Here is a 26,093-nt window from a genome sequence, read left to right as displayed (position 1 = left end):
TCTCTTTTTCATAGGAGAATCAAATTTATCATCGTTAAAATATTTGTCATTAAGACACGCGCTATTTGCCAAGCACATCGCATGCGTAGCGAAAAAACCTACAGGAAAGTTTTCCGTGGGAAACTGCGCAGACGCGGAAAATTTATTAGAGCATTCAGATTGTATCTCCTGGTGGCATTGTGTTTATTTGTCTCAATTATTTTTTTACGACATTTTATTATTCCTTAGTGGATGAATATCACCTTTCAAATTTACGCAAATGTATAAAAGCCACTCTCTCTATACAAGCACAAGTAACGTAATGAATTCATTTAAAATATATATTCTAGCTTTAACGTGTTCGTAAATTATATATCAAATTGTATGACGTAAATACATTTTATATGTAACAGAAAAAACGCTAATGTCAACTCGATATAAAAAGAACTGTTAATTAAATATGAAATTTTTTTCTGACAGTGTTGTATGTGTGTATAGCTTGTCGTCCTTGCTTATATATTTATTCCATTATATAATATTTTATTCATTTTTTTGTATTTGTTTATTTCGTGAAAAAATATAATTTCCGAATTCACATGCGAATATACTGACGAAGCAAACTTGAAGAAGCGTAATTATTTCCGTGTTATATACGCAGTACAAATTATATCTCGTCCCTCGGTTGCGCTGTACGAACGCAAATGGAAGTGCGATCGACGAAAAGGCAGTCCCCTGAGCTTTCTCGATTCTCAAGTTTTCATCATCCACCTTTGCAGTAACTCGGATCACGAACTTTATCAGGTCAAAGATTTGTTTTATTCAGTGTCACGTAACTCGCCGTTTTCCTATGTATTCCCTCAAGGATATCATAATCTGATTGGCAAAAGTTCCATTCTAAACATATAAAAATAAATCCGCGAAAAATCTTCCCCTTTCACACACACATAAAAATATAAAATATTAAATAAAACTTCTCTCCTCCTCTCAAATCAACATATACTTTTGAACTTTGAACTTATCATCCATCATTTCATCGTAATCGTTGAATCGTACTAAACGTAATTTATAATATTTTATCATGTTTATATTCTTCATATCTAATAACATATATAAATATATAAATGCATTTATAATATATATAAATGTAAGATAAAGAGAAGAGAGAAGAGGAGAAAGAAAGAGAGAGAGAGAAAAAAACGCGCGCGCGCTTTAATTATCGCACATTATGATTTCAAATTAATCAAGTATATCTGCAGCGAATCAACATGTAAATTTCATTATTAAATCACGGTGCGCAACATTGATAGAAAATTTAACGGGTGCATCGACAGATCATCATTTTCACGATCGGGAAAATCCTGGTGCTTCTCGAGAGAAGATATGTAGCTGCCTCGGCAACGTCGAAACGGGATTCCATTAATCTCGATCTTCGATAATAAGCGAATTCGCGCTGTGAAATACGCGCGCGCGCGGCCGACGCGATATACTACAGATCAATCGACACGGAAAGAAAGTACCGGTCACGAGTATAGGCGGATTACCTGATTCTGAACTTTAATTATCGAACGTAATTCGACGAGGATTAATTACTCGCGAGTTAACGCGATTTCCTATCTTGCGCTTGTCACGTCGTAACATGGATGGACTTAAAAAGAAAATTATGTTCTCTCGTTACAAAGTAACGAAGAACAAACAAAGTCAATTATATACCGCGTCAATTATATAATTGTATATACGTGCGATGACATAGATGTCCGTGTAGATTTTTAAACGTTTCTTGATTTTTATTATTGTTTTCTCTCTTTACGATAAATATTAAGAACATTAAGAATTTAAAACAAAAACTAAAATTCCGATAAATACGAAAAACTTAATATCTTATATAATACCAAATTCTCATAGAATAAATCAAAATATAATATCGATTTTGATTCATTGATCCTTAATATTTTCGATAACGGTCTATTTTAAGAATAGAATTGTGGTTGTATATTACCTTCATGGTAAAAATATTGTAAGAGACGAAATAATTGCATCACATGATTATTCTATTGTGCATGTACTCACATATTTGCCCGAGAGAGAGAGAGAGAGTCACATAAAATTCTATTCTTTCAGTCATTCATTCAATTCATTCAAGTGTTAAATAATTTTTATTAATTTCTATCATGTACATATATGATACCCAAACAATCACCATATTAAGCTCTGAAAATTTGCGGTTCTTTACGATACCTCATCTTGTTGATATGAAACGACAGCTGTTATGCTTATGGAAGTAAATTTATCGATGGACTGCTTCGTCGAAACCAAATTGTCGTTGAGGCAGAAAAGAGAGTTGCAGCCGCAAAACCAAAAGCAATCGCGAATCGCTTCGAGGGCTTGCTCGTTAATTACGACTTGGCGAATAATTAATTATGCACTGTCCGATTAAATACAAAATCGTACGTGGTCGTTGAGGCAGGCGTGCCTGAAAATCGCTAGCAAGACCATACGGTACAACTAAAGCATTGTGCAGCGAGCACTAAAGCGGACTAAATAAATATATACAAGGAGACATGATTGTGTGCGTGTGCATAATTGGAACAGCCGCAAGGCTTTTAACCACCGAGTCATTAATGAACACGTGAAGACATTCTCGAACATTGCCGCGAATTTTACTTTTAAGCTGTTTTTACGGTACTTGCGTAAAAAGAAGCGATTTGAAAACACAAAAGTTGAGGAAAACAGAAAGTGAAAAAAATGTTTTTTCCTTTTTCATCGTGCTAAACGGGCTGCCAAACGTTTCTGCATTTCTGCTCTAAAATTTACGATTTATTTAGAAGAAGAAAAAAAAAATAAGTTGTAGTTTGAAAACCAAAAGCGGAAGAAAGCAGTGAGAAATATACTTTTTACATCTATAAGTAAGATTGCTTTGGTGGTTTTAAAAAATTTTTAAGCATGCTGAAAGGCTATCACCTCTCCCCTTTCCTTTGCATAAATATTAGATTATAATAGGAAAAATATGTTGAAAAATGCATCACAAAGTAACGCATAAAAAAAAAAAAGAATCGCCACGTCTAGAAAATCGCCACGAACGCCGAACACAACCTCATTCAACCACTATAAAATGTAAATTAAGAACGATAGTCTCATGTTCGTGATGTGAGAAAGTTGCTAAAGAATCCTACTACACAGTGCCACAAGATAGATGGCCTCATGTCAACGCATGGGGGCATTTTTTTGAAAGTTCGGTTTCTTTATGGACAGCCCTTGTACTTGAGAATTCTTCCGACAGGTACTTCGTAATTCGTGCATTTATTACGGATGCGACGGTTAAAAGCGCGCGTATGTATCCTATAATGTCCTTCTTTCTTGTTCTTCTGCCCCTCAAAATTATTAATCCTAATTTAAACTATTTTGCAAGGATCGCCTTGCGGTCACTTTAAAGCCGTCTCTATGGTCGCTCCCAAAGCCGATTCTCTTTGCCGCGTTATTCTCTGGTGGAAATCTGGGCAGCTGCAGGCTGCGTATACCCTTTTGAAATTCACGGCTTGTCGGATCTAGTGTTGACTCATTTACAATGTGGCTAGCTAATGTCGTAGGTGACACGCCACATGCAGCACTAGCATTATATGCAAATGCTAATCCGCATGCTAATTTACTGCGAATTGCATCGCGGTTCGTTCCCCTAAGAAATCTGCCGCCGGCAGCTAATTCACGACTGTCCCCGTTCACGAGGACGAAGCCGGGACGGATTCAGTAGTCTGAGCCACTTTAGAATTACCCGGGGTCGTTGGAAATAACCTCTGAATTATTTACTCGAAAATATTGTGAATGCAGAGCTGGAAGTCGGACGGGTACTTTCTATGATTCTAATTCCGCTATAAGCGCTAACGTTGGTTCAAATTTTCACACTCTTTGAGTAGTTTCTTGCGATGTCAACAGTCCGCAATGCACGATTATGTGAACAATTTTTTTAGATTTTATGATATAGAACTCACATATTCAATCATATCGTATTAATTGTAATATGATACCGATTTTTATTTATTTATTCTCGTATTTTATTCCTTAATAGAGCACATTTTATTGAACGAGATTAATTATGTAGATTTATACAACACGTTAATTACACAAAATAAAAATTATCTTCACATGTTTGATTCAAATAACATTGTAACTTTTTTCTTGGGATTTGTATGACAAGTGTGTTCACAATTTTTTATGATGTACAAGTTACTATGCGCGTTAGTTCGATATGATTGATTTATATAAATATTTCTTGCACAATCAATCGAGTGGAATGCCGTATTTAGAACTCGGTCCGACCTTGTTTCCATTTCCGAATTATATATATAGGAAAGTGCTGTATATCATGAATAAAATATATGCCACTAGCCAGACGTTCCGTGTTATATACGTAACGATATTATTAATATTACCGAAGTTACTTTATTCGTACTAATCCAATCCCAACTTTTCATGCAACGCGTGTATATTTGTCAAACATAGTACAATATTTGTTTGGCATGTGGTATAATAAATATTGCATTAACACAGAATTGGAAAATATATCGTGCGCATACTGAATTCTTCGAAAAACATCCTATCTTTAATGATACTTGATGAAAAAATCTTATTCTACCGAAAGATTTTACATTTCAGATATTTTGAGTGCTTTCTAAAAGCATTCATGTCTTATTTAGGCGGATTTTTTTGTTACATGAAAATCCGATATTTGAAACGTTGTTTATAATTCGATGAGCTTTTTTTCACATTTGCTTTAGTTTTAATTCATTAGAATAAATAAATTTTCGAAAGATGAAAAAATATAAAATACTATGTGACGATAAAATTAATTATTAAACAAGTTAATAATCAGAATAGGAGATCAGAATAATATGTAACACTGACGATGAGTGAGCATTATTAAAAAGTCAATGTCATTTTAGATTAATAGATACAATATCGCTCTCTCTCTCTCTCTCTCTCTCTCTCTCTCTTTCTGTCTGTCGGCTCGACATGAGGCGCAAATAAGAACGAATCGATGAAAGGTCGGGGAGAGCAAACGCAAGCATTTTGCGAAGCATTTTCAGTATTTCATGTCATTCCGTTTTATATATATATAAACACTCTCTCTCTCTCTCTCTCTCTCTCTCTCTCTCTCTCTCTCTCTCTCTCTCTCTCTATAAAGTACAAACTTTGCTTAATTATTCATTAACTCTCTCTGTAAATTAAATGCGGATTAAATAAACTTAGTTAGATTAATTATTCTGATTATTTCATTATCACGAGAATAAGATATCATCTTGCAATTGTCTGATAAAATTATTTAGGTTCGTAATAATCCGTAATTTGAGAAAGTAATTTTGATTCGAATATTACAAGAAGTTCATCAGGCCGGCCAAATTGTATAATCTCAATTTGAAAATTACTGGAAACATCGTTCTTTGTCTCCGCGCAAATCTTCGACCGTATAAGAGTTCGATCTTTTGGCGATGATTTTCACGCGCGGTTATCAATAAGTCTTGTATTGTTAAATAAGTTTGTGTTCTCCCAACTTTTCTCCTCTTTCAGAAGTTTAGGCATAATCTCTCGATATCTCTCTCACAGTGACAAATGTCATTGAGTTCTTGGTTCTTGCCATGCGGATTTCACCGAAATTCGCGGGCGATATTGGTTTCCTCCGCGAGAATGGCGAGATTGTTCGCATATTGTTTTTTTTTTTTTTTTATTCGCGCACGGAGCGATGGAAGTTTTATGGTGGAAAAAAATCAATGTACTTAGAATTCCGGGATGGTGATTCTCGAACAAAATGTTTCAAGATTTGACAATTATAAAGTTGAAAAGATTCTGGCGGTTCAGACGCAGATTACACAAAATTACGACCGTATTTTAATTTCTTAAATAATAACTGTTTGATGTTAACACGATTTCTCTCTTTCATATCTTTCTTGAACATTTTTCTGATAATTTCCTTAAGAAAAAAATATCAAGATTCGAAAATTTTCAAAACGAAATATTAGTCTCGTTAGACAAACCAAAAAATTTGTTTCGTCGATATAGATGATGTTTGGGAAACTCGTTGAAAATCTTCAATCATCGATATTTCCTTCAAGTTTGTTGATATAGACTATCGTCGACTCGACCAATATAGATTATCGGTCGCTTCGACCCAATTTACTCTCGATTAAAATTGGAATTCTTCGTCAAGGATGATGCGAGTCAACTACTTAAAATAACTCGAGAATATAACATGTTTCTCGTTTTTTACCATTCGATATGGAGCTAATAGTCGATGATAATTCACGCTCTATGAGTGTCACGTATAGTTGAAACGACGATCAATATTATTATTCTTATGGATAAAAGTATAGACAATAAATTGTTTGTGTTCAGTGTGCCAAAATATTTGTCATTAATGGTATGCAAACATGTGATTTTCTCGATGCTGCTGATGATTATTTATCTTCACGACGGAATATCGTCGAGAGAGAATTAAAGGAGAATAGAACGGCTTGCAAAACCGTGAAAAATGATACAGAGCGCGATATATTCCAATGCAGTTCTTTATCGTATTCTAGTACTTTGCGAGCAAGCTATCCGAATCTGTTCTCGGCGCATAATTCCACTCCTCTGATAGCAACATATTTATTGCAAAATGTATTGTACATTTGAAGGAGTATGCAAAAGCAGCTCTTGGAGAAAACTTCTTTTGAAGAGTTGCCCTTTTCTAGTCGCACACATTCAGTATTTTTCATATTATATGTATGTAAACGGAAAGTCGTGGAATCGAATCATGGTACTGCATAAATCATTTAATTTTTTCAGAAATTTAGCGAAAATAAAAATGTCAAAGCTTCTTTTTAATCTACATTTAAGATTTGTTAAAAATGTAAAACGTAAATATAGATATTTACATGTCAATTTTGACTAAATGTTATTTTGAAGCAGTGATTTATAAGACGTCACAAACAGGTGAATGAGACAATCTTTCACAATTAGTACAGTATCTATAAACGTTGCGTACAATTAAATCATGAACGTATTTTTCACCGCTACAAACGCGATCGTTAATCATTTCTGTATTATTGCATTGCTGTATTGTTTAACTTAGTTGAGAACAGAGAAACCTTAAAACAATGTGCTCTGAGAACGGGAAGGTAATCAATCTTACTTTAGTCTGAGTATCGTATATTAGCACGGCTGGCCCACCTTGCATTCACCTATCTCTACCGTGAAATTGAACTAATTGCAATTAATAACTCCCTGTGAATACATCCGACCACTCATCTCTCTCTCTCTCTCTTTCTAATTGCAGGCATCAGTTCTACTTGCATTCCCGCCTCGAGCTGGTCGATGGTAAATTAAAGGTATCAGATTGGAGTTCCGTGGCCCGTCTAGTAGCGCTGATTGCGCAAGCCGATAGTGGTGATTATGATGCGCTATCACCGCCGCATGCACTTTACTCTCAATGCTGTCATATACAACCCGCGGAACCGTGTGAGCCAAAACCTCAAGATTTTTTACTTCGGATAGTTCAGCAACACAGAGAAATCAAGGTGCGAGCGTCTTGACAAGTATTAATTATAATTTAATTAGTCACATAGATGCTATTATATATATGTATTATTTTATTTCGATAAATATGTATATATAATACACATTATTCCTTCTCGTTCTCTCGTTAATTAATAAAGTTTTTTATCCTCCTATTTTTTTAGAGAACACTGCGAGATTGAATTGGATTTTTTCATTTGGTTTTAATATGTACGATTGCTTTTAATAAAAAAAAACACGATATTTTTTCGAGAGTGATTGTGTTTATGCAGATATGATGTATTTTCTAGATTAAATTTTGAGTGATTTTTTTTTTTTCGATTTGATGACTAAATATTGTTGCATGAAATATATCAGACCTAATATATGATAGAGATATATAATATGAATTTTTAGGGAATGAAAGCTTCGACTGCTGAATATTGGCTCTTGAAAGAAATATCAAATCTCGACATGTTCGGGCAGGAAATGTTTCATAGTAAATTTGGATACAACGGAGTTTCTATGATCGGCGTTGGTCCACACGGCATTACGGTCTATCGCAATCAGGGCGAAGAAACGCAAAAGTAAAAATTATACATTCATATACCTATATTTGAAATTTAGAAAAAAGAAAATTTTTGTATTTATAACAAAAGAAAATTATATTTTTTCTGTTTGTGTTTCTTTTTTAAATATTTAAAAAAGAAATGCAATGTAACTAATTGTAAGTTTTAATAGTTTATCGGATCATGCATATTTTGTTAAGCTATGTTCTTTTATCGTAAAAAACATCAAATTGAGCTGCGCCGTTACTCCTTTATGCATTGATTAATCAATTCAACCAATATTGTATTGCTAAACTTTGTGTTTATTAACGCGAAATCGCAGGACAATTTTAATGTCGCTTGTCGGCGGTAGGAGACGGTACGTATTAGCAGTTGTACGCTATACCATCCGTCAAGACGATTGTTCACATACAGATACACACAGACACACACACAGACACACACACAGACACAGTTTTATTAAACTCTTCATTATCATAATTAGCGTTTAATATAAAATAATAAAGTTGTAACATTTCTATGTATATAGGTGTAAAAATAATTCATAGAAAATATTTACATATGATAATATCATAAATTTTACCAAGTTTTTGCCTCATCCATTATATAGAAGGAGATTAGTATTAAAATTTTACTTTACCGCATGGTTCAATCTATTGTGATGTATTATGTATTACATTACAGCATACCATATACAGCTATACAAAGTGCTACATCACAACGGCGAATGTTTCATTTGGTTTACCTCTCGCTTGATGGTGAAGAGACGTCGTTGGACTTTAAATTAGACTCAAGCCAGTCCGCCAGTGGACTTTATAGAGCGATCACCGAGAAACATGCATTTTACAGCTGCGAAACAGTTAGAAGTGCAGTCACCGCGCAATTTATCCGTGATTTAAAGGTATCTGGTGCAAATTTTGTTTACACTGATGCAGACTATATACATATTATATGTGTAAAAGTAAAATTTTTGTGATTTCGCAAAAATACCAATGAAAATATTATGTCTCTTTGTATATCTCGATATGTATATATAAAAAATATTCTTGAATATGTGTGATACCTTTTTATTCTGATTTTTTATTTTGAAATATAATACTATATATTCTTTCATTGGTATCATAGAATTTTAAGAGAGAATACAATATCCATATACATATCTAAAAACTTTTTGTATAAAGTTCTACGCAAAAAAATAATTACAATAATCTTATGACTGCGAGTCAAGCTACGATATAATTGTCATTGCTTTTTTCAGGGGACAATAATTTCCATTTTCAATGAAGATTCGACTCTGGGTAAGAAGTACGTGTTCGATATACGCAGGACTTGTCGGGAGGTTTATGACAATGCACGGCGTGCGCTTTATTGCGAGGCCGCGACCATAGCTTTGCCGGAGGAGAATGAGATTCTCGAAAACCACGCCTGTGGCGAATGCGAAAATCCCAAGTGCAAGGTGAGCGATAAATTCAGCCATCTCGCCTGATAATCGCGGTATTATCGTTATTCTGAACGGTTTAATGGGACATATAATCCAGAGACAATTTGTATATAACGTTCGGCGAAATTTCAGGAATCTCGGGAATGTTTAGCAAGATTACTGGACGCTATGCTGTGCCGGATCTGCATGGATCGAAGCCTAGACACCGCCTTGTTTCCCTGCGGACACGCTGTGGCTTGTTTGGATTGCGCCCGTCGCTGCGAGCGTTGCCCATTATGCCGGGCCGATATTGACTATTGCCGAACGATATACCTCCCGATCGAGCTGACGCACATCGATAAACACAATTCGAAGCTGTTGTCGGAGACAATCGAGCCTGTATTCGACAAGCCGGAGGAGATAAAAGAACGAATCTTGGACAGCGAAGCGTCGATGAACAGTAACATTTGAGAGTGTCGAGTCAAACGTCGATTCAGCTCGTTTGAAAAATTCTTCAGGATTGTTACTTGCCGCGCAGGAAGGGCGTATTAATTAAGATATATGCGAGAGAGTGAAGCGCTCTTCTATTTATCCATCGAGTGATTTTCGACGTTGGTGTTTCGTCGATTTCGCGAATTCGATTATCGAAATCTTTATTTTGCGCGACTGCTTCAGATATATGCAATTTTATCGTTATACGTTTGACATTATTCGTCAGTGTTTCTCTCCTACTTAAATTTTTCATTTATCCATTTAATTTATAGAAAAAAGCACCGATATACCATGCGCACTCATAAGATCACTGTAATTATTTTGTTTTTATTTATCTTTTTGCAGATTTTATCATTATCAACAAAATAATTAAATGCACTTAATGTTGCATTATCGATGTCATTATTCCGTAATTTCAAATTATTACGAGAATTTCTTTCACACATGTTTCTTAATTTTAGATTGTTCTTTCGGTAAAAATTACTAAGGAAAATTCTCTTTTTTGGTTCTCTAGCCAAAGAAATATGTAGTAATAGGTTTTTAAACTGATCTCTTTCTTGTTGATGACTAACAAATACAGAACGAAGAGTCTGAAAATACTGCACTTGAGAAATAATGGTACTGTGATTGAAGATGACATTGTTGGAAAGATACAAGGGATACAAGGATATTGTAGATAGATCCAATGAAAGAATCATGGGATTACATCATTGTCCAGATATTTGTGATGATGTTGAAAATAATCTCTTTATTCGAGCGACCGAAAAGTGCTATTAGCAGCATGGATCTACAAGACAATGCTGCCAACGAGTATCAAGAAATATGTGATCTATATTATACAAGATCCAAAAGCACTTTGTGAATTTTTATTTTTAACTGATGATCGGACCAATACTTTCCTCTTGTTATTTCATGATCGATGCTTTGTTCCTCTTAGATAGATATAGTTTTATTTGGTCGTACGTTTACCTCTGGTCTAGATAATACTCGCAGGTTGCTTGGGTCAAAACTTTTATCGGAATCAATGACCCAGTATATTTTTTACTACAACATTCGTTATTCATTATGCATATGCGATATCGTTTACACAAAACAACTGCTACAATAAAATCACTTCTAATGTTTTGATAAAGTAAAATTGGAATCATGTGAATATATATATGTATATTAATTACGATATTTAGGCGTGCAACTTATAACGGACTTGGAATGTTTATCACTTTAATGTAGATTGTAATGATAAAGGCAACACGATACGGACATCATATTTAGATATGTATTGTGGATCTATTTTTATCATAGTGGAACAAGTAGAAACTAAATTTAATCATTGCAGAATTATTATTTTAAAGCGAATTTCCTGCGAATAGTATCCTACTTTTTTTAATTGAAGCATTTTATGCAAAGAGGAAACTTTATTACCATAATATCTGTTTATATATGTACATAAGAGACGAGATAACCCACAGCATTAGGGTCAAGTGAGTAAAAGTCATGAGTTCACTAAATGTCAAATCTGATTTAACATACTATGTGCGTATGTCAGTAACTCATAATAAAAGTAAAACGACTTAATTGTCTGTGCTTTGTTAAAAGATAAATCGCGCAGTAAAAAGTCAACAGCATTTTATATCTAAGAAAATACAAAGACAAGCTATTCCTGCACAAAAATAGCTTGTCTCTTCGTTTAAATTGTGTAAAACCAGCTAAAATTAGAGATATTGACTTTTTTTATTCTCGCTAACTGAAAATTTGACGTTAGCAATATGATCAGCCTCTAAAATATTATTTATAACATTTACCAATAGCATTCTATAAACTTTGTATGTGTGATAAAAATATAGAATGAACGAAAGAATGAGAGAGAGAGAGAGAGAAAAGATAATATAAAAAATGAGAAAATAATGAGAAGAGATCATTATAGTCATTCATCAATGCAAAATAAACCTACAATTAGTTATAATTATTTATAAGAAGAAATAATAGAGTGTATTTATATGCTGCTATGTTTAATGCTTTTCAAGAGAGAAACTCTTCTTGAATCACAGTGTAGTCGTCGTTTAGTATTTCTTATTATAAAACACTTTGTAACATCTCTAGATATAGTGCATTAATATGATAGCGAGGCTACACTGTATTTGCAAGATCAGTGTATTGCTTGGAGTGAATTATTTTATTTTATATTTTTTTTAGATATTAACACGTGCATAAAATCGAAGCCTAAACCGTGTATTTAATGCAATTCAATGCAATCTTGTAATAGGCTACTGTTGTCACACAGACAAGATAAAATATATCTGTTGTAAAATTGTGAGCCTATTGTTGCGTAATCGTTGTGAAAACGAGCATAATTATAATTATATTCTTTGAAAAATAGTGGTCCGCAATTGCGAATATGAAAAACAAAATAACTTTTAATACCACTACTGTGTGTTGATAAATGTAAGATTACTAATAATGACAACAACAATAACATTATTATGCATTATGAATAATAATTTTCTTGTGATTTTAAATCTCTGTATAAAATATATAAGGAAAAAAATTTTAAATATTGTAGCTAATAGATCTATATGATAGAGACAAAAGTGATTCGAGAGAGAAAGAGAGAGAGCGAAAGAGAAAGAGAGAGTATTTCTAAAAGTTATCATTTGCAAAGAGTATTTTTAAAGTATTTCCAATTATTTTTTAGTATTATATCAGAATTCCACCCAGTGGAAAAAGTGGAAATGTGCGCGCGTACATATGAAAATATCACAACTTATGAGACGTAAATTTTAGCATTCAATACGATGTTCCAACTTGTTGATTAAATACTGTGAAACATCGAAAGTCGAATTCTTTCTTATTTGAGCCCAATCCTATCCTAATTTTATTTTCTTAAACAATATATTTTTGTCTACTTTTAAAGTAATTGCCGGTATAAATATTGTTGAGATCTTGAAATTGAATATTTTTTTTCACTTACTTGTGTTGCGCAAAAGTAAGAACCGGAATCTTTCTGGCAGTTCCATGTTGCTGTTGACACCACGGACCTGGTTGATACATTGCAGTTTCTGAAAAAAAAAGTAATGTATTATTATTATTATTATTATCACAATCATAAAATTTATAAATTGAGAAATTTTATCAGGAAAATAAATACACATAGCCATTTGAAAGTGCTTAATCATTCAAATATACATGCACAACATATAAAAACAATATAAACAATATAAATATAAACAATAACAATATATAGATATATTTATGTTAAGAAATAATATCATAATTCAATGTAGCAATCAATCTTCTTGCAATATTAAATAAAAAATTCTTTGTGATTTGCATTATTAATAATCAATCGGAGAGAAAGATAGACAAGTAATAATAACGAAAAACGTTAAATTGTAAAAAGTCGTGAATAATATTTTTGTTCCATTTCAATATAATTTATCTATCTCTCTTTTCTATTAGTATATATATTAATTAATAAAAAGAGTTGTTTATAGTTACATACATTTAATATTCAGATTATATATATTCAATTACATTCGAATCGAAACTGCCGTTCATGTATTACTTTTTTTTTCAAAGGTTTAAATACGAGTTTTATATGTGGCTGAGACTTCATTATCCTTACGTAAATTTTTTTTAACGATTTGTGACGATTCATCAATATTTAACAATAACAATCATTAGTATAGATAAGCATAGAGTAAAACAAAAGATTTAAGAGATTTCACTCACATTTTTATATTATAGAAAAACTGGTATTACAATTTGTTTATTTTTGGTCAAAAGGACGACATTATAGTTAGCAGCGTAACTGTAATAAATTTAGTATCGATCTAGGCGCGATTTTAAATTACACTGACCTTTAGTTTTACTGAAAATAATGGCACATTTGACGAGGGAAGAGCTTCGGCGATGGTCGAGTTCAAACTCTGCGGTGGATCGTCGTTGGCGGCAATTCGGTTGCGGGCAAGCGTCGATGCGCATGCGCCGCGCGCTCTCATTGGCCATTGCGGTGGCGCTGTAATATGACGAAGCTGCGTGGCATGACGGGACGGCGGATCGGCGATTTTGCAACATGGCGGCGAAGTGAGGGCGAAGTCGTGGGTGCTGTGCCATCGGAAAATGTATTTTTCCTAGTCGCCCGTAACGGTTCCGTCGTTACTTCGCAATCACAGGCGCGACAGTGAAACATACGTGTTCGGGTGGTGTCGTTCGGGCCGATATCGGACAGTAGTGCGTGTAAATATGAACGGGATGGCCGGCAGTGTGACGACGAAGGTGACACCCCGCGGCACCGTGCGCTGCTCGAGCTGTTGGAGCACGTATGGCAGGGACTAGGGCTCGCGATAAGAGAGTCCCGCTTTTGTCCTAGCGAGCCGCGGCAGCCGCCGGGACAGCAGCACCAAATATCGACGCGATGTTGTGGCCAGCCCTGCCGAACTGTGAAAACGTGAGTGTCTTGTGGGGAAACAATGTCCATCTTCGTGGCGCGTGTGCCGATCGGCTCTGCGTAATTTCGGTAGTGGCGAGAGTGCGTGCGAGAGCGAGAGCGAGAGCGAGAGATTGCCCGTCGGGATCGGCGAGTCGCGAGTCGCGAGTCTTTTCCTTGTACCTACTTCTCGTTCTTCCGAAAAATCTTGAAGCGACGAGTTCCGCGCACGCCAAACTAATCGAGATAATAATCCCGATGCCGTTCCCAACGGGCGCGTTGCGTCGTCGATCGCCGAAGACGGTAGCGTAACTCGCTGGGCGAGCAGTTTGCGGCGAGCAAGCGCACCACCATTGTGTCCGAGTCCGAGTCCGAGTCCGAATGCCAGTTGATGACGATACGATTATTTCGTCGATTCTCGCGGCGAACGTATCGTCCCGCTGTCATTGGGGCGGCCTCAACAGCGATAAATTCATCGCCGTCATCGCTGTCGGAAAATGCTCGCCTACGTGCGTTTCGCCCGCATTCTCATTCCCTTTCCCCGCTTCCCTTCCATTCTGTCATTCCAGAATGCGCGAATGACACACTCCTCCTTAAACGCTGGCCCCTTAACGCTGCATGCTTACCGATGTACCGAAAAGTTAATCTCTGGTCGGTCTCGGTAAATCGCTCGATGTAGCGATGCTCCAAAAATATACCGCATGCCTACGATTGTCTAAATGCATCGCGTCGCGATACTGTCCCGAATTTATAAATGCTCGATATGTCAATGCTCTGATTCTTTTAAATGCATCTGCTGATTGTTTTCATATTGTGAAACTAGGCTGTTTACCAGCTGTTTAAGCTTTCGCACACACATTACTACTTTGTGTTTATATGCTGTGTGACGATGAATTAGACAACTGGGGTATCGCAGGCATTGTACGTTTGGACAATCGCAGAATTTACTTTTAGAATGATGTCTTCACAATTGTAATATAGAATAATTATAATTTATTATCAAGTAATACATATATGCACATTGCCCAGTGACGCGTGATACGATTGACAAATACAACTGCGTATATAGTTCTACAACATTGACTTAAAAAGATTTATTTTTTACATTTTTACTTGCTTTTTTCCACAGAGAATTGCCACTTTTTCATTGGTTGCATTAAAATTTATCCAACACTCTGCATAATTTGTTAGTCAAAACAGTAGTTATATTTAAAAAGCATAGTTGGTTTCAGAAATTGTAATGTTATCAAGAATGAATATTTCATGAATTTTAAATACAGCAATAATGCTATGCGAATTTGCTATTATTACCCATATATATTGAGCGATTTCTGCACATCTACTATGAAATGAGGTCGCAGCTGCACCCAAATAATTTTGCATACAATGAGGTGTCCTAAAAGAATCGCTTTCAAACAATATTTTTGTGGCCACTAACTTGAAAAATATATGCTCGATGCAATTGTATGTGGTTGAACTTCAAATATATAAAAAAGTACATTATATATTTCTTAATTATATTAATCAATAAACAATAATACAAATAGACATGAGTGAGTGAGAAAGAGAAAGAGAGAGCATGCATGTGCTATATCTGAACCAGATATATACTGTACAATTTAGTTACAAATTTATTCTATATTTTCAGATATACATAAGAAATAGAAGCTCTATCGGTCACTGTGATTTCTGATCGTACATGCGTGCCAAATACAAAGATATAAGAGGGCGTTAAGAAGAGATCCAATGGTTTCCTGACATAATGGAGGGCAAATTATATGTGAAGAATGAGCCGGGACTTGAGGGGCAATCGCTCGCAAATCCGCAGCCCAATCCGCCCGTCGAGGACGGTGGGGGAGCGAGAATCTGCTTTGTCTGTGGTGCTGTGGGCCACAGCGAGCAGCACTGGTTACGAGTAAAACCAAGCCCGGGCGGTGCACCCAACGAGCCCTATTTTCCGTTTCTTGAATCACACGAGCCGCCGAGTGGCTATCGCGGCGAGGGTGCCAGAAGCGGTGCTGTCAAAGCATGCAATCTCTGTTACATTCTGTTGTTGCAACAATGGGAAAGTTACGAGCGAGAGGCTAGGCCGCACAGTCAGCGAATTTATTGGTTAAAGAGATGCGACGGCGGCTCGTTCACAGGTGCGGAGATGGCACTTCAGGGCGAATACGCCGCCCAGGTTTTGGGCTTGACAAACGATCAGGCGCCGCAGCTCAGACAAGAGAACCGACCGGTTGGTATCTCACCGCGATTACCGCCAAATTCACCTTCGCCGAGAGTCGAGCAAACGAGACCACCGTCGAATTCAATCGAGTTACCGAGGCCGCATTCTAATACAGCGGAAACGCACAGGCACTTGGAACAAACGAGGCTCACAATGGAATCTCCTCATCACAGATTGCAGTCACCTCACCAAAGGTTGCAAAGCCCACGACAATCTGTCGAGGATGTTAGAATATCCAACGAGGCGGCGTTGGATCTGAGACATGCACCTAGAAGCTCACCTGCACCACAACCCACCTTACCACCACAACCTTCAGGTTGATAATTAATTTTTGTATCCATTTCACACTAATTCATATTTGAAACTCAAAAAAAGCAACGCATATATCAAATTTTGTATATATTCCGTTTTATTCACTATTGTTTACTTTCCTTTTGTATTTTTTTATATTTTTTTAATAAATTCTTATCTAGTATTTTTTTAATGAATTATTTTTTGGGTAATAATATTGTTGCATCAGTATAAGTATCAAAGTTTAAAAAAAGATATGTACAAAGAACAAGTATGCGCGCGCGCACACACATACACACAGAGAGAGAGAGAGAGAGAGAGAGAGAGAGAGAGAGAGAGAGACAGACAGACAGAGAGAGAAGAAAAAGACAAAGACAAATATATCAAAAATTTGCCAATGATTAAATCGGCAAATGTAATTGGATCTTTATATGGGAAATCAACCTATTTGTCTTTATTTTTAATTTCCAAAAAATTAAAAAATGTATTGTTCATTCATGGGATATATAGTAAATTATGGTATAACTAATGTGTCGAAATAATTTCTAGTTAATAAATGTAAATGAAGTAAAAAATATATACAGATTATGGAAATAGTATATAGATTTATTCGACTATATATTGACATTTTGTATATGTCTATATCTATTTTATATCTATTTATTGAACACTATGCGATATTGTCATTGGCAATGTATATACATACACACATATATACATACATATTTAGATAAAATATCATCTATTATAGCATAGAGAATAAAAAAGATGTAGCAAAAATTGTATTGGAGCATTTTAACGCGCCTAATACTTAAAGCATGTCCAAAGTGTACACTCGGCAAAATAACTTGGACATGAAATCACCAAGCGCTATCTGATAGGAGTACAAAATTGTTTTTCACCGTTATTATATGTTATCTCGGTTTAGAATGTATACGCGGTAAATATACGAATCGGGTCGCTATTTACGCTGGCCTTAGTCCTTTCGTGCACTAATGTAAACATTTAAAAGTAAAGGTTAAAACAGTTTTGTGTAGATAAGAAGTATGTCGAAGTCGTGGCAAAGAATCAGTCCGATTCATTTAACGCGCACTTTTGATCTAAATAGCGATTACAGGCGATTTTCCTCCCGCGCTCCGCGCACTCGCAGAGTATTGAGCTTTGGTGACCTCAACAATTTCGATCCGCCCGATCTGATATTCATTAGTCAGCGTATGCCCCGACAGATAAGCAGGTCGTTTGGAATGAAGCTATTGAAACACTGTATTCGTCGTTGAAACTAACTCAACTTGTTCGTGTTCGTGGATATATCGTGGCGATAAACTCGCAAAAAATGCAGGCTCTAAATGGGCCACGTGCAGCGCAATGATGATAATGTCGAAGACATGTGTAAGATTCTCGGGACAGCTAGGGTGGTCAGTTGCATTGCGCGTTCACGGATTTTATGCCACGACACGTACCATAGAGCGTTCATCGACAATGAACGATCGACATAACCGATTGTTTGACATTGCAATTGCAGCTATCTATAGCGGCGGATCGTCGTCCAGCGTCGGCACAGACATTCTAGATTTATCGATGCCGGATAAGAACTCTGTCACTGAAGTCTGTTATGTGTGCGGGGACGAATTCAAGAGAGGATCTCTCAGTCACATCGCTGCGAAGCCACTGCCAAACCCGCCGCACCCTTCTTCCAGTCCTCCGCCATTCTTTCCATCACTGATGCTTCATCCCAGGCCGAGCAGAAGTCGACCTATGGACAGTGCCGGTCGAGTGCAGGTATATTTTCTTGTTGCCGTATTTGTCAATTATTTATTTTTAAATTTTTGCATAACGATTTATACATTGGTTTTTTTCTTAGGCTTGCTCAGCGTGCCAGAATCATCTTTTATTACAATGGAAAGCTTACACGCGGCAGGGAGTACCGCATGGTGATAGAAATTATACGCTTCGCAAGCGGCAAGCACCTACAATGGATACAACCACGTTTATTTGCTACACTTGCGCTCTCGAGTACCCTTCATCCAGTATTAGACTACTATATTGCTGTCCTAATCCCGAGAAGGAGGCGTACTTTCCTTATATTTATTCTCTGAGACCTCCTCTAGGAGCTAGTCCTATTAGTCCTCAGGGAATGGTGCAGGTTTGCTCCATTTGTTATAGAGCTATTCCGCATAAGCAGCAAATGCATGTCGGAGAAAACCACGAGGCACAGCCAACCGGGCAGAATGTGGATTTTCGGCAACAAGGTTAATCTCCATTAATCTCAAAGAATATTTATACGAGTTTATTTCGTCGTTTATCGTCTAAAGGGTTTATACATTTCTCATTGCAGGTACTTCACCACGGCCCGCTGTTGCGAAATCTCCAGCTAATTCTGCTGGCAGCGATATTCGCTTTAAGCCATACGACTTGAACAAATCGGCGGTTGCTGCAAATAAGCAACGAAGCAGTACCACCGTAAAAGCTCCCATGGCTGGGCAACGAAATTCACCCAGTAACGGTCCCGCGGAAAACGGTACCGTCGCGCTTGGCCAAAATTATAGGTGCTATATTTGTGAGAGATTATATCCTCGTACTCATATGGAGTGGTAAGAATTTTATATAAATACTTATATCTATCGCCAAAAAGACAATAATCCAAAACAAATAAAAATGTTCTTATTGCGATATATAATATTCTAACTTTTATTGTTATTATCAGGTTATCTACAAGCCCAGAAGGAATGAATTCACATGCTATGCATTTTCCTTGCTTGAGAGGAATGGCACGTACGTCTGAAAACGCCTGCATGGATAGCCATGGCAGGGTATTAGCATGTAGTCACTGTGTGAATCATCTTGCACAACAATGGGAAAGTATGGATGCTGAACGGGTTCCTTTAGAACGCCGCAGGTTAGTTCACCGCGAATTACATTAGCCATTATTCTTAACCGATTTGCATATATTATGCAAGTTAATAGTGAAGTGAGAAGTTTTTTGCGCGTAGAGTAAAATGACTTTATTTTCGGCAACAAGGTTAATCTCCATTAATCTCAAAGAATATTTATACGAGTTTATTTCGTCGTTTATCGTCTAAAGGGTTTATACATTTCTCATTGCAGGTACTTCACCACGGCCCGCTGTTGCGAAATCTCCAGCTAATTCTGCTGGCAGCGATATTCGCTTTAAGCCATACGACTTGAACAAATCGGCGGTTGCTGCAAATAAGCAACGAAGCAGTACCACCGTAAAAGCTCCCATGGCTGGGCAACGAAATTCACCCAGTAACGGTCCCGCGGAAAACGGTACCGTCGCGCTTGGCCAAAATTATAGGTGCTATATTTGTGAGAGATTATATCCTCGTACTCATATGGAGTGGTAAGAATTTTATATAAATACTTATATCTATCGCCAAAAAGACAATAATCTAAAACAAATAAAAATGTTCTTATTGCGATATATAATATTCTAACTTTTATTGTTATTATCAGGTTATCTACAAGCCCAGAAGGAATGAATTCACATGCTATGCATTTTCCTTGCTTGAGAGGAATGGCACGTACGTCTGAAAACGCCTGCATGGATAGCCATGGCAGGGTATTAGCATGTAGTCACTGTGTGAATCATCTTGCACAACAATGGGAAAGTATGGATGCTGAACGGGTTCCTTTAGAACGCCGCAGGTTAGTTCACCGCGAATTACATTAGCCATTATTCTTAACCGATTTGCATATATTATGCAAGTTAATAGTGAAGTGAGAAGTTTTTTGCGCGTAGAGTAAAATGATGTGTGTGTGTGTGTGTGTGTGTGTGTGTGATAGATCTCTGATTTAATATTCATGTAGAAGATGACAATTGTACGATTCTCTTCGATTAACCCATGTATTAAATAATAAAAAAATTATTTTTATTGTACTTTTAGAAATTTTTGGATATTATATTAAGAAAATTAATGTAACATATTTATTATCTTTGTGATATCTGTTGTTAAATTCTAGGTACGATATTCCTAGTCCACATCCAAATGGTGATGTGAATCGGTCAATCGCTACACCACCGAGTTCTAGTTCGGATCGAACATTTGGAAGCAATCCAGGCACATCGAGTAGCTCGATATATTGCTTCCTGTGTGGTTTACACAGCGACTTGACTCTTGCTAGAGTCCTGTATGGTCGTCCTCAGGGTCGAAATGCGCCATTCTTCCCAGAACTCTTACGTCATCAGTCACCGCCGAATGCCGAACAGCTACGCGAGGACGGCTCCGCTCTGGTCTGCACGTTTTGTTATCATTCACTGCTGGCGCAGTGGCGTCGATACGAATCTCTTTCCAGTGGTCAGCAAGTGAATGCCGCCGAGCGCCAATATAACACCCATGATTATTGCTGTTACGTCTGCGGCATTACGACGTACAGAAAACGGGTACGGGCGTTGCCAGTGAAAGATTTTCCGTTTCTAAGGTATCACAGGCAGCCGGAAAAAAGTCTGTTGCTGGAAAACGGCGATTTCGCGGTTGTCTGCTTGGATTGTTATGAGACCTTGCGCACACAGAGCCTCGAGTACGAGAGATGGGGCCTTCCAGTTGAAAAGCGAGAATACAATTGGATTGTGCAACCTCCACCGCCTGAGGATAGTCCTGATGCGGCCATAGCTAGGTTACCGTCCGGCGAAAGATCCGAGAAAGTGGTCAGTATACATTATTTATTAATGAATGATGTAACAAGCGCATAATAAACGATCAAGTTTGTTATGCGTCAACGGAAACAGGTTACTACAGCTGTATATCTATTTATTTCTGACAGGTTCCACCGACATTAACTGTAAGGCCGGCGCGAAAGAACTGCTCACCAAAGGCACCAGACAAAAAGGCACCCGCAAAAATTCCGGAGAAGGAACAAGGTGAGTAATAATTGAATCTCAAATGAAATGCATTAACTATGCAAATTTTAGTATTGTACGCGATATATGGAAAATATTTTCAATGTTTTTTAATCTTCAATCGAGAGGAAAAAATGAAATAAGAATGACAATGTTATATTTCACAATATATTTAAGTAAAATATTTAACGCTTGAAGCATTTCTCTCTCTACAAGTAAACCTGGCGAATTTTAAACTTTTTTCATCTGAGATTGTATGGTAATGCATTCCGAGAGTACTTGTTAATTAAACGATCAACGAAAACATGTCAGGAAGTGTTTTCTTCAATAGTAAAAGCACTTCTGTTAGATAATACCGAGTTGACCGAAAACTTTCTCTTATAAAAGCTAAATGCACAAGTTGATTGTATATCGTAATCTTTATAAAAAGCAAAAATTGCAATCGCACAAGTAGAATTTCGGGATTTAATTAATTTCGTAATAGTTAAGCTTGCATTCCGTGAATCTATTGTAAATATTAATTTTTACTTTAAAACGAAATTCGGTTAATAAAGCGAAGATTGATATCTTATCGTGTTGAGACGGACGGCGAAGCCTCGTGCGTCATGCTTCTTCGCACGCTGAAAACATTTTATTGTATGTGTATGTGCGCACACGCGTGCACGCATACACACACATGGTTTGTGTGTGTATATATATATATATATATATATATATTACACATGCACATATTTGTACAAAGACTCAGCGGAACAGAAGGTAGGATGTAAGGTAGGGGGTGGAGTAGATAAACCGTGAGTGGTACTCTTAAAAATCCGACAGACAAAAGGAGACTGACGGTTAGAGAACTGCCCCGAGAGCATAGGTTTCGATGGTTCGAACGAGTTTTCGCTGTTTTTTTTTCACTATCTTTTTTTGATTTTTTTTTCTTTTTTTCGTTTATATCTTTTTTTATCATTTTCGTGAATCTTCCCCATAGTATCTCGAGCTACGAGTAGAAAAATATCTTTCTCGATGAAAGGTTTTTTACCATCGCTCGGTCTTGCAAATATTGTATATTCCTTGTACACGTACACAAACGCACGCTTCATAATTAAATCTTACAATACTCTGTTTCTTCTACGCGTATTCTAAAGTGATATGATGACAGACTTCATTGTGTTTAAACAATGCGTTTTTCACGTGTATATATTTACACATTTTAAATTATTTTGAAAATCAAATTAAATAATCTACGTAAGTTAGATTAAATAAACAATTAAAAATTACTATAATATCAAAACGTAAAAAAAATGAACGCGAAAATATCGTACTCGCGATGGTATGCTTTTTGTTATATTTTTATTCGCCGACACTCTTCATCTGCATTCGCTGGAAAAAAATTCTCTTGCCGCGAAAGATTCCCTCGTGGCTTTGTTGCTGTTAGCTTGTAACACTTTTGCTTCGTTCTTTTCCTTTTTCGTCCTGACTTACTGGCGGCGTGCACACGCCCCTGTAGTATGGAGGAAGGCACGTCTCTTCGTGTTTACGCCGTTGGACGCGTGAGACCACCGTGCAAACCTGCCATTTAAGAGTCATAAACTTGTACTCAAGCAGACTGTCCAAGGTGCATTTTTAATCCGATCAAGACAAGCTTGTAAAAATGAATGCTTAAAGAGGTCACATATGGGTCATTTTAAGCCTACCAATATTGACCAAGAGCAGAGCAAAAAAAATATGTGACCTGCAAGGGTTAATATTAATAATCTTTTTGTACATAATATTTCAATATTCTAAACATGTCTTTTTTTATTTACGAGTTTTTTAATCAATTTTGCATCAATGTTTCTTTAAAAATATTAAGATTTCTATGCTTTTTGTTATATTTTTATTCGCCGACACTCTTCATCTGCATTCGCTGGAAAAAAATTCTCTTGCCGCGAAAGATTCCCTCGTGGCTTTGTTGCTGTTAGCTTGTAACACTTTTGCTTCGTTCTTTTCCTTTTTCGTCCTGACTTACTGGCGGCGTGCACACGCCCCTGTAGTATGGAGGAAGGCACGTCTCTTCGTGTTTACGCCGTTGGACGCGTGAGACCACCGTGCAAACCTGCCATTAAAGAGTCATAAACTTGTACTCGAGCAGACTGTCCAAGGTGCATTTTTAATCCGATCAAGACAAGCTTGTAAAAATGAATGCTTAAAGAGGTCACATATGGGTCATTTTAAGCCTACCAATATTGACCAAGAGCAGAGCAAAAAAAATATGTGACCTGCAAGGGTTAATATTAATAATCTTTCTGTACATAATATTTCAATATTCTAAACATGTCTTTTTTTTATTTACGAGTTTTTTAATCAATTTTGCATCAATGTTTCTTTAAAAATATTAAGATTTCTTGTGTCTTGCAAATTTCCTGAATCTGTAAGAAATAGAGATACTTGACAAAGAAAATTTATTGAGAAATAGAAAGATCTCGGCTTTTAACGCTCCATTTACGAATTTGCTTTTATATGATTTTGTCGGGCATAAAAACAGAGATATATTACTTTTATATCGAAAGTACTGCGGAATCGTGCTGATTAACATATTTACTAAACGGTTTAGCGTTATTATAAACTTGTGTAACTCCGGATACTGCGTACGGGGGTTAAAATATTAGCGCCATCATAATATCCGGAAAATTATTCTTGATAAAAGATTAATTCATTTTAAACTTGCGTTTCACAAAACTTTTGCATTAAGGCAAATGTGTATAATCAAATGATATCACTCGGCGTTGTTGAAGATGACCTATATTGTATATAGAAAAATTATGGCTTTTATTCAAACTTCATGACTATCATTTATAATTTAACATTTCAAATTTTTATACATTTTAAAAAATAATGGAAACAATGGATTTTGTGAGCTGAGCAAAAACTGGAATTAATATTTCTTCATTGAAATTTAATTGGACACTATCTTTTTGCAGAGATTTTAAAGATTATTTTAAATAGTCAAAAATTATTGATTAAAATGTTTGAAATTCTTTGAGAATTCTTCCAAAGAGAGAAAGCACAGTCAATTTTCAGATGGCGTAAAGTTATTTAATTTTATTCCGAAGGCAATCCGTTTCGTCTAATTTTGATTAAACTGCAATTTTTTAAGTATCGCAATATATCATAAGAATAATTAAATCCGTGATAGAAATTTGCGTCAATAAATTATGGTAGCAGGCAATTGCCATGACTGGAAAAGTTTTGAAAAAGAAATAAAAAAACATAGAAGTCGTTGAAATGACTGCAAAAGTGTCGCGCCCTCCTCGTAAGAACGAGGAAGGAAAATACGGATAGATGGGTAGGTATAATACGATCGTCGAGATCAGGAGGTCGATTAAGGTCGGTCGATCTGGCTTAGAGGGTAACGGGGGTGGTTCTCTCGAAGTGTCGGGTAGGACTTAGCGGAGGGCTTAGCGGGCGAGGAACTTGCTGATGGAGTAAGGGGGTTAAAGTGCAGAGAGGTGAAGTGCGGCATACAAGTCGGTGAGGAGGGGTGGCGGGTCAGAGAGGAACTGAAGGAGAAAGAGCAAACGCCCGCAGCGTGACACCGCATTGCGCCCACTTGCCAACCCACCCAACACCTAAATTCGAATTAGAGAGCCAGCCCCATCGTTTTTGGTCAACACGCCCGTTATTCTATCCTCTATTCTCCTCGATTCGTTCTCGCTCACCCACCCTCTTTATGGTAAACGTAGGGCGAGATGTCAGCCCTCTCGTCCCGTTTGTCTGCGTATACAACATCCACCCGCGACCCTTTTCGTTCTCTCTTACTTGCTAAGAGTAATAAGCGAAAGAAGATATTCGCCAAAGCGTGTGTCTATCCGTGCTGTCGCTATAATCTTTCTGCTAAAATCGATATCAATGTCACCGACGACTCGGCCTCTCGTGTTCCTTGTCCTTTGATAACCGGGGGGGGGGGCATCGTGGACGTACTCATTGCTGTTCTAGTTAGGCATGCGGCCAAAAGACTCAATTTCACTTCTGTACCTATCTATCCCTCGTTGTTTCGCGAAATTGGTGTCAAGGCGCGACCGAGTTAACGACTTTTTCAGGTATTACTTAGTGGAATAGTGTCGCATACTCCTTCATTAATTTGTATCCATTACTTAACCAGTAAGATAGAAAAAAAAACGATGGAAAACAAAATCTCTTATGTTTTAATTAATTTTAAATTAACTCTCTACTACTCTACTTTAACAGAGAATGTTAGCTTAAAATTTATTTATTAAAAATTTTATATATTTATGCATTTATCTATTAAAATAAATATTTATTACTTATAATTTATTCAA

General features: G+C 36.5%; 3 protein-coding genes across 5 annotated transcripts in view; 2 read left to right on the top strand and 1 right to left on the bottom strand.

The window, feature by feature from the left end:
• The window catches only part of LOC115238225 (E3 ubiquitin-protein ligase MYLIP), a 141,629-nt gene extending 129,936 nt beyond the window's left edge, over positions 1-11,693 (top strand). The window contains exons 4-8 of the mRNA XM_029811847.1: positions 7,283-7,523; positions 7,918-8,087; positions 8,754-8,970; positions 9,328-9,525; positions 9,643-11,693. Coding sequence (XP_029667707.1) covers positions 7,283-7,523; positions 7,918-8,087; positions 8,754-8,970; positions 9,328-9,525; positions 9,643-9,960 — 1,144 coding nt within the window. The 3' untranslated portion in view covers positions 9,961-11,693. The remainder of the gene's footprint in view (positions 1-7,282; positions 7,524-7,917; positions 8,088-8,753; positions 8,971-9,327; positions 9,526-9,642) is intronic.
• The window catches only part of LOC115238226, a 40,762-nt gene extending 26,651 nt beyond the window's left edge, over positions 1-14,111 (bottom strand). For both annotated transcript variants that reach the window (XR_003884468.1, XM_029811848.1), the window contains exons 1-2: positions 13,839-14,111; positions 12,950-13,037 (exon numbers count right to left, since the gene is read on the bottom strand). Coding sequence is in view for 1 of the 2 variants with exons in the window: in XM_029811848.1 (XP_029667708.1) it covers positions 12,950-13,037; positions 13,839-14,094 (344 nt within the window). In the remaining variant the exon portion in view is untranslated. The remainder of the gene's footprint in view (positions 1-12,949; positions 13,038-13,838) is intronic.
• LOC115238222 overlaps positions 13,913-26,093 on the top strand; it is an 87,380-nt gene continuing 75,199 nt past the window's right edge. The window contains exons 1-8 of one of the 2 annotated variants that reach the window (XM_029811844.1): positions 13,913-14,428; positions 16,056-16,950; positions 18,448-18,704; positions 18,787-19,174; positions 19,261-19,516; positions 19,630-19,821; positions 20,907-21,591; positions 21,708-21,804. In XM_029811844.1, the coding sequence (XP_029667704.1) occupies positions 16,170-16,950; positions 18,448-18,704; positions 18,787-19,174; positions 19,261-19,516; positions 19,630-19,821; positions 20,907-21,591; positions 21,708-21,804 (2,656 nt within the window). In that variant the 5' untranslated portion in view covers positions 13,913-14,428; positions 16,056-16,169. Of the gene's footprint in view, positions 14,429-16,055; positions 16,951-18,447; positions 18,705-18,786; positions 19,175-19,260; positions 19,517-19,629; positions 19,822-19,935; positions 19,945-20,030; positions 20,287-20,399; positions 20,592-20,906; positions 21,592-21,707; positions 21,805-26,093 lie in introns of those variants that run through there. The other variant, XM_029811843.1, reaches the window with a different exon arrangement.

Source organism: Formica exsecta, unplaced genomic scaffold (genome assembly GCF_003651465.1).
Source record: "Formica exsecta isolate Colony F162 unplaced genomic scaffold, ASM365146v1 scaffold33, whole genome shotgun sequence".
NCBI classification, from domain to species: Eukaryota; Metazoa; Arthropoda; class Insecta; order Hymenoptera; family Formicidae; genus Formica; species Formica exsecta.
Note: the sequence above shows the minus strand (reverse complement) of the source record. Positions and strands in the feature narration are given on the sequence as shown.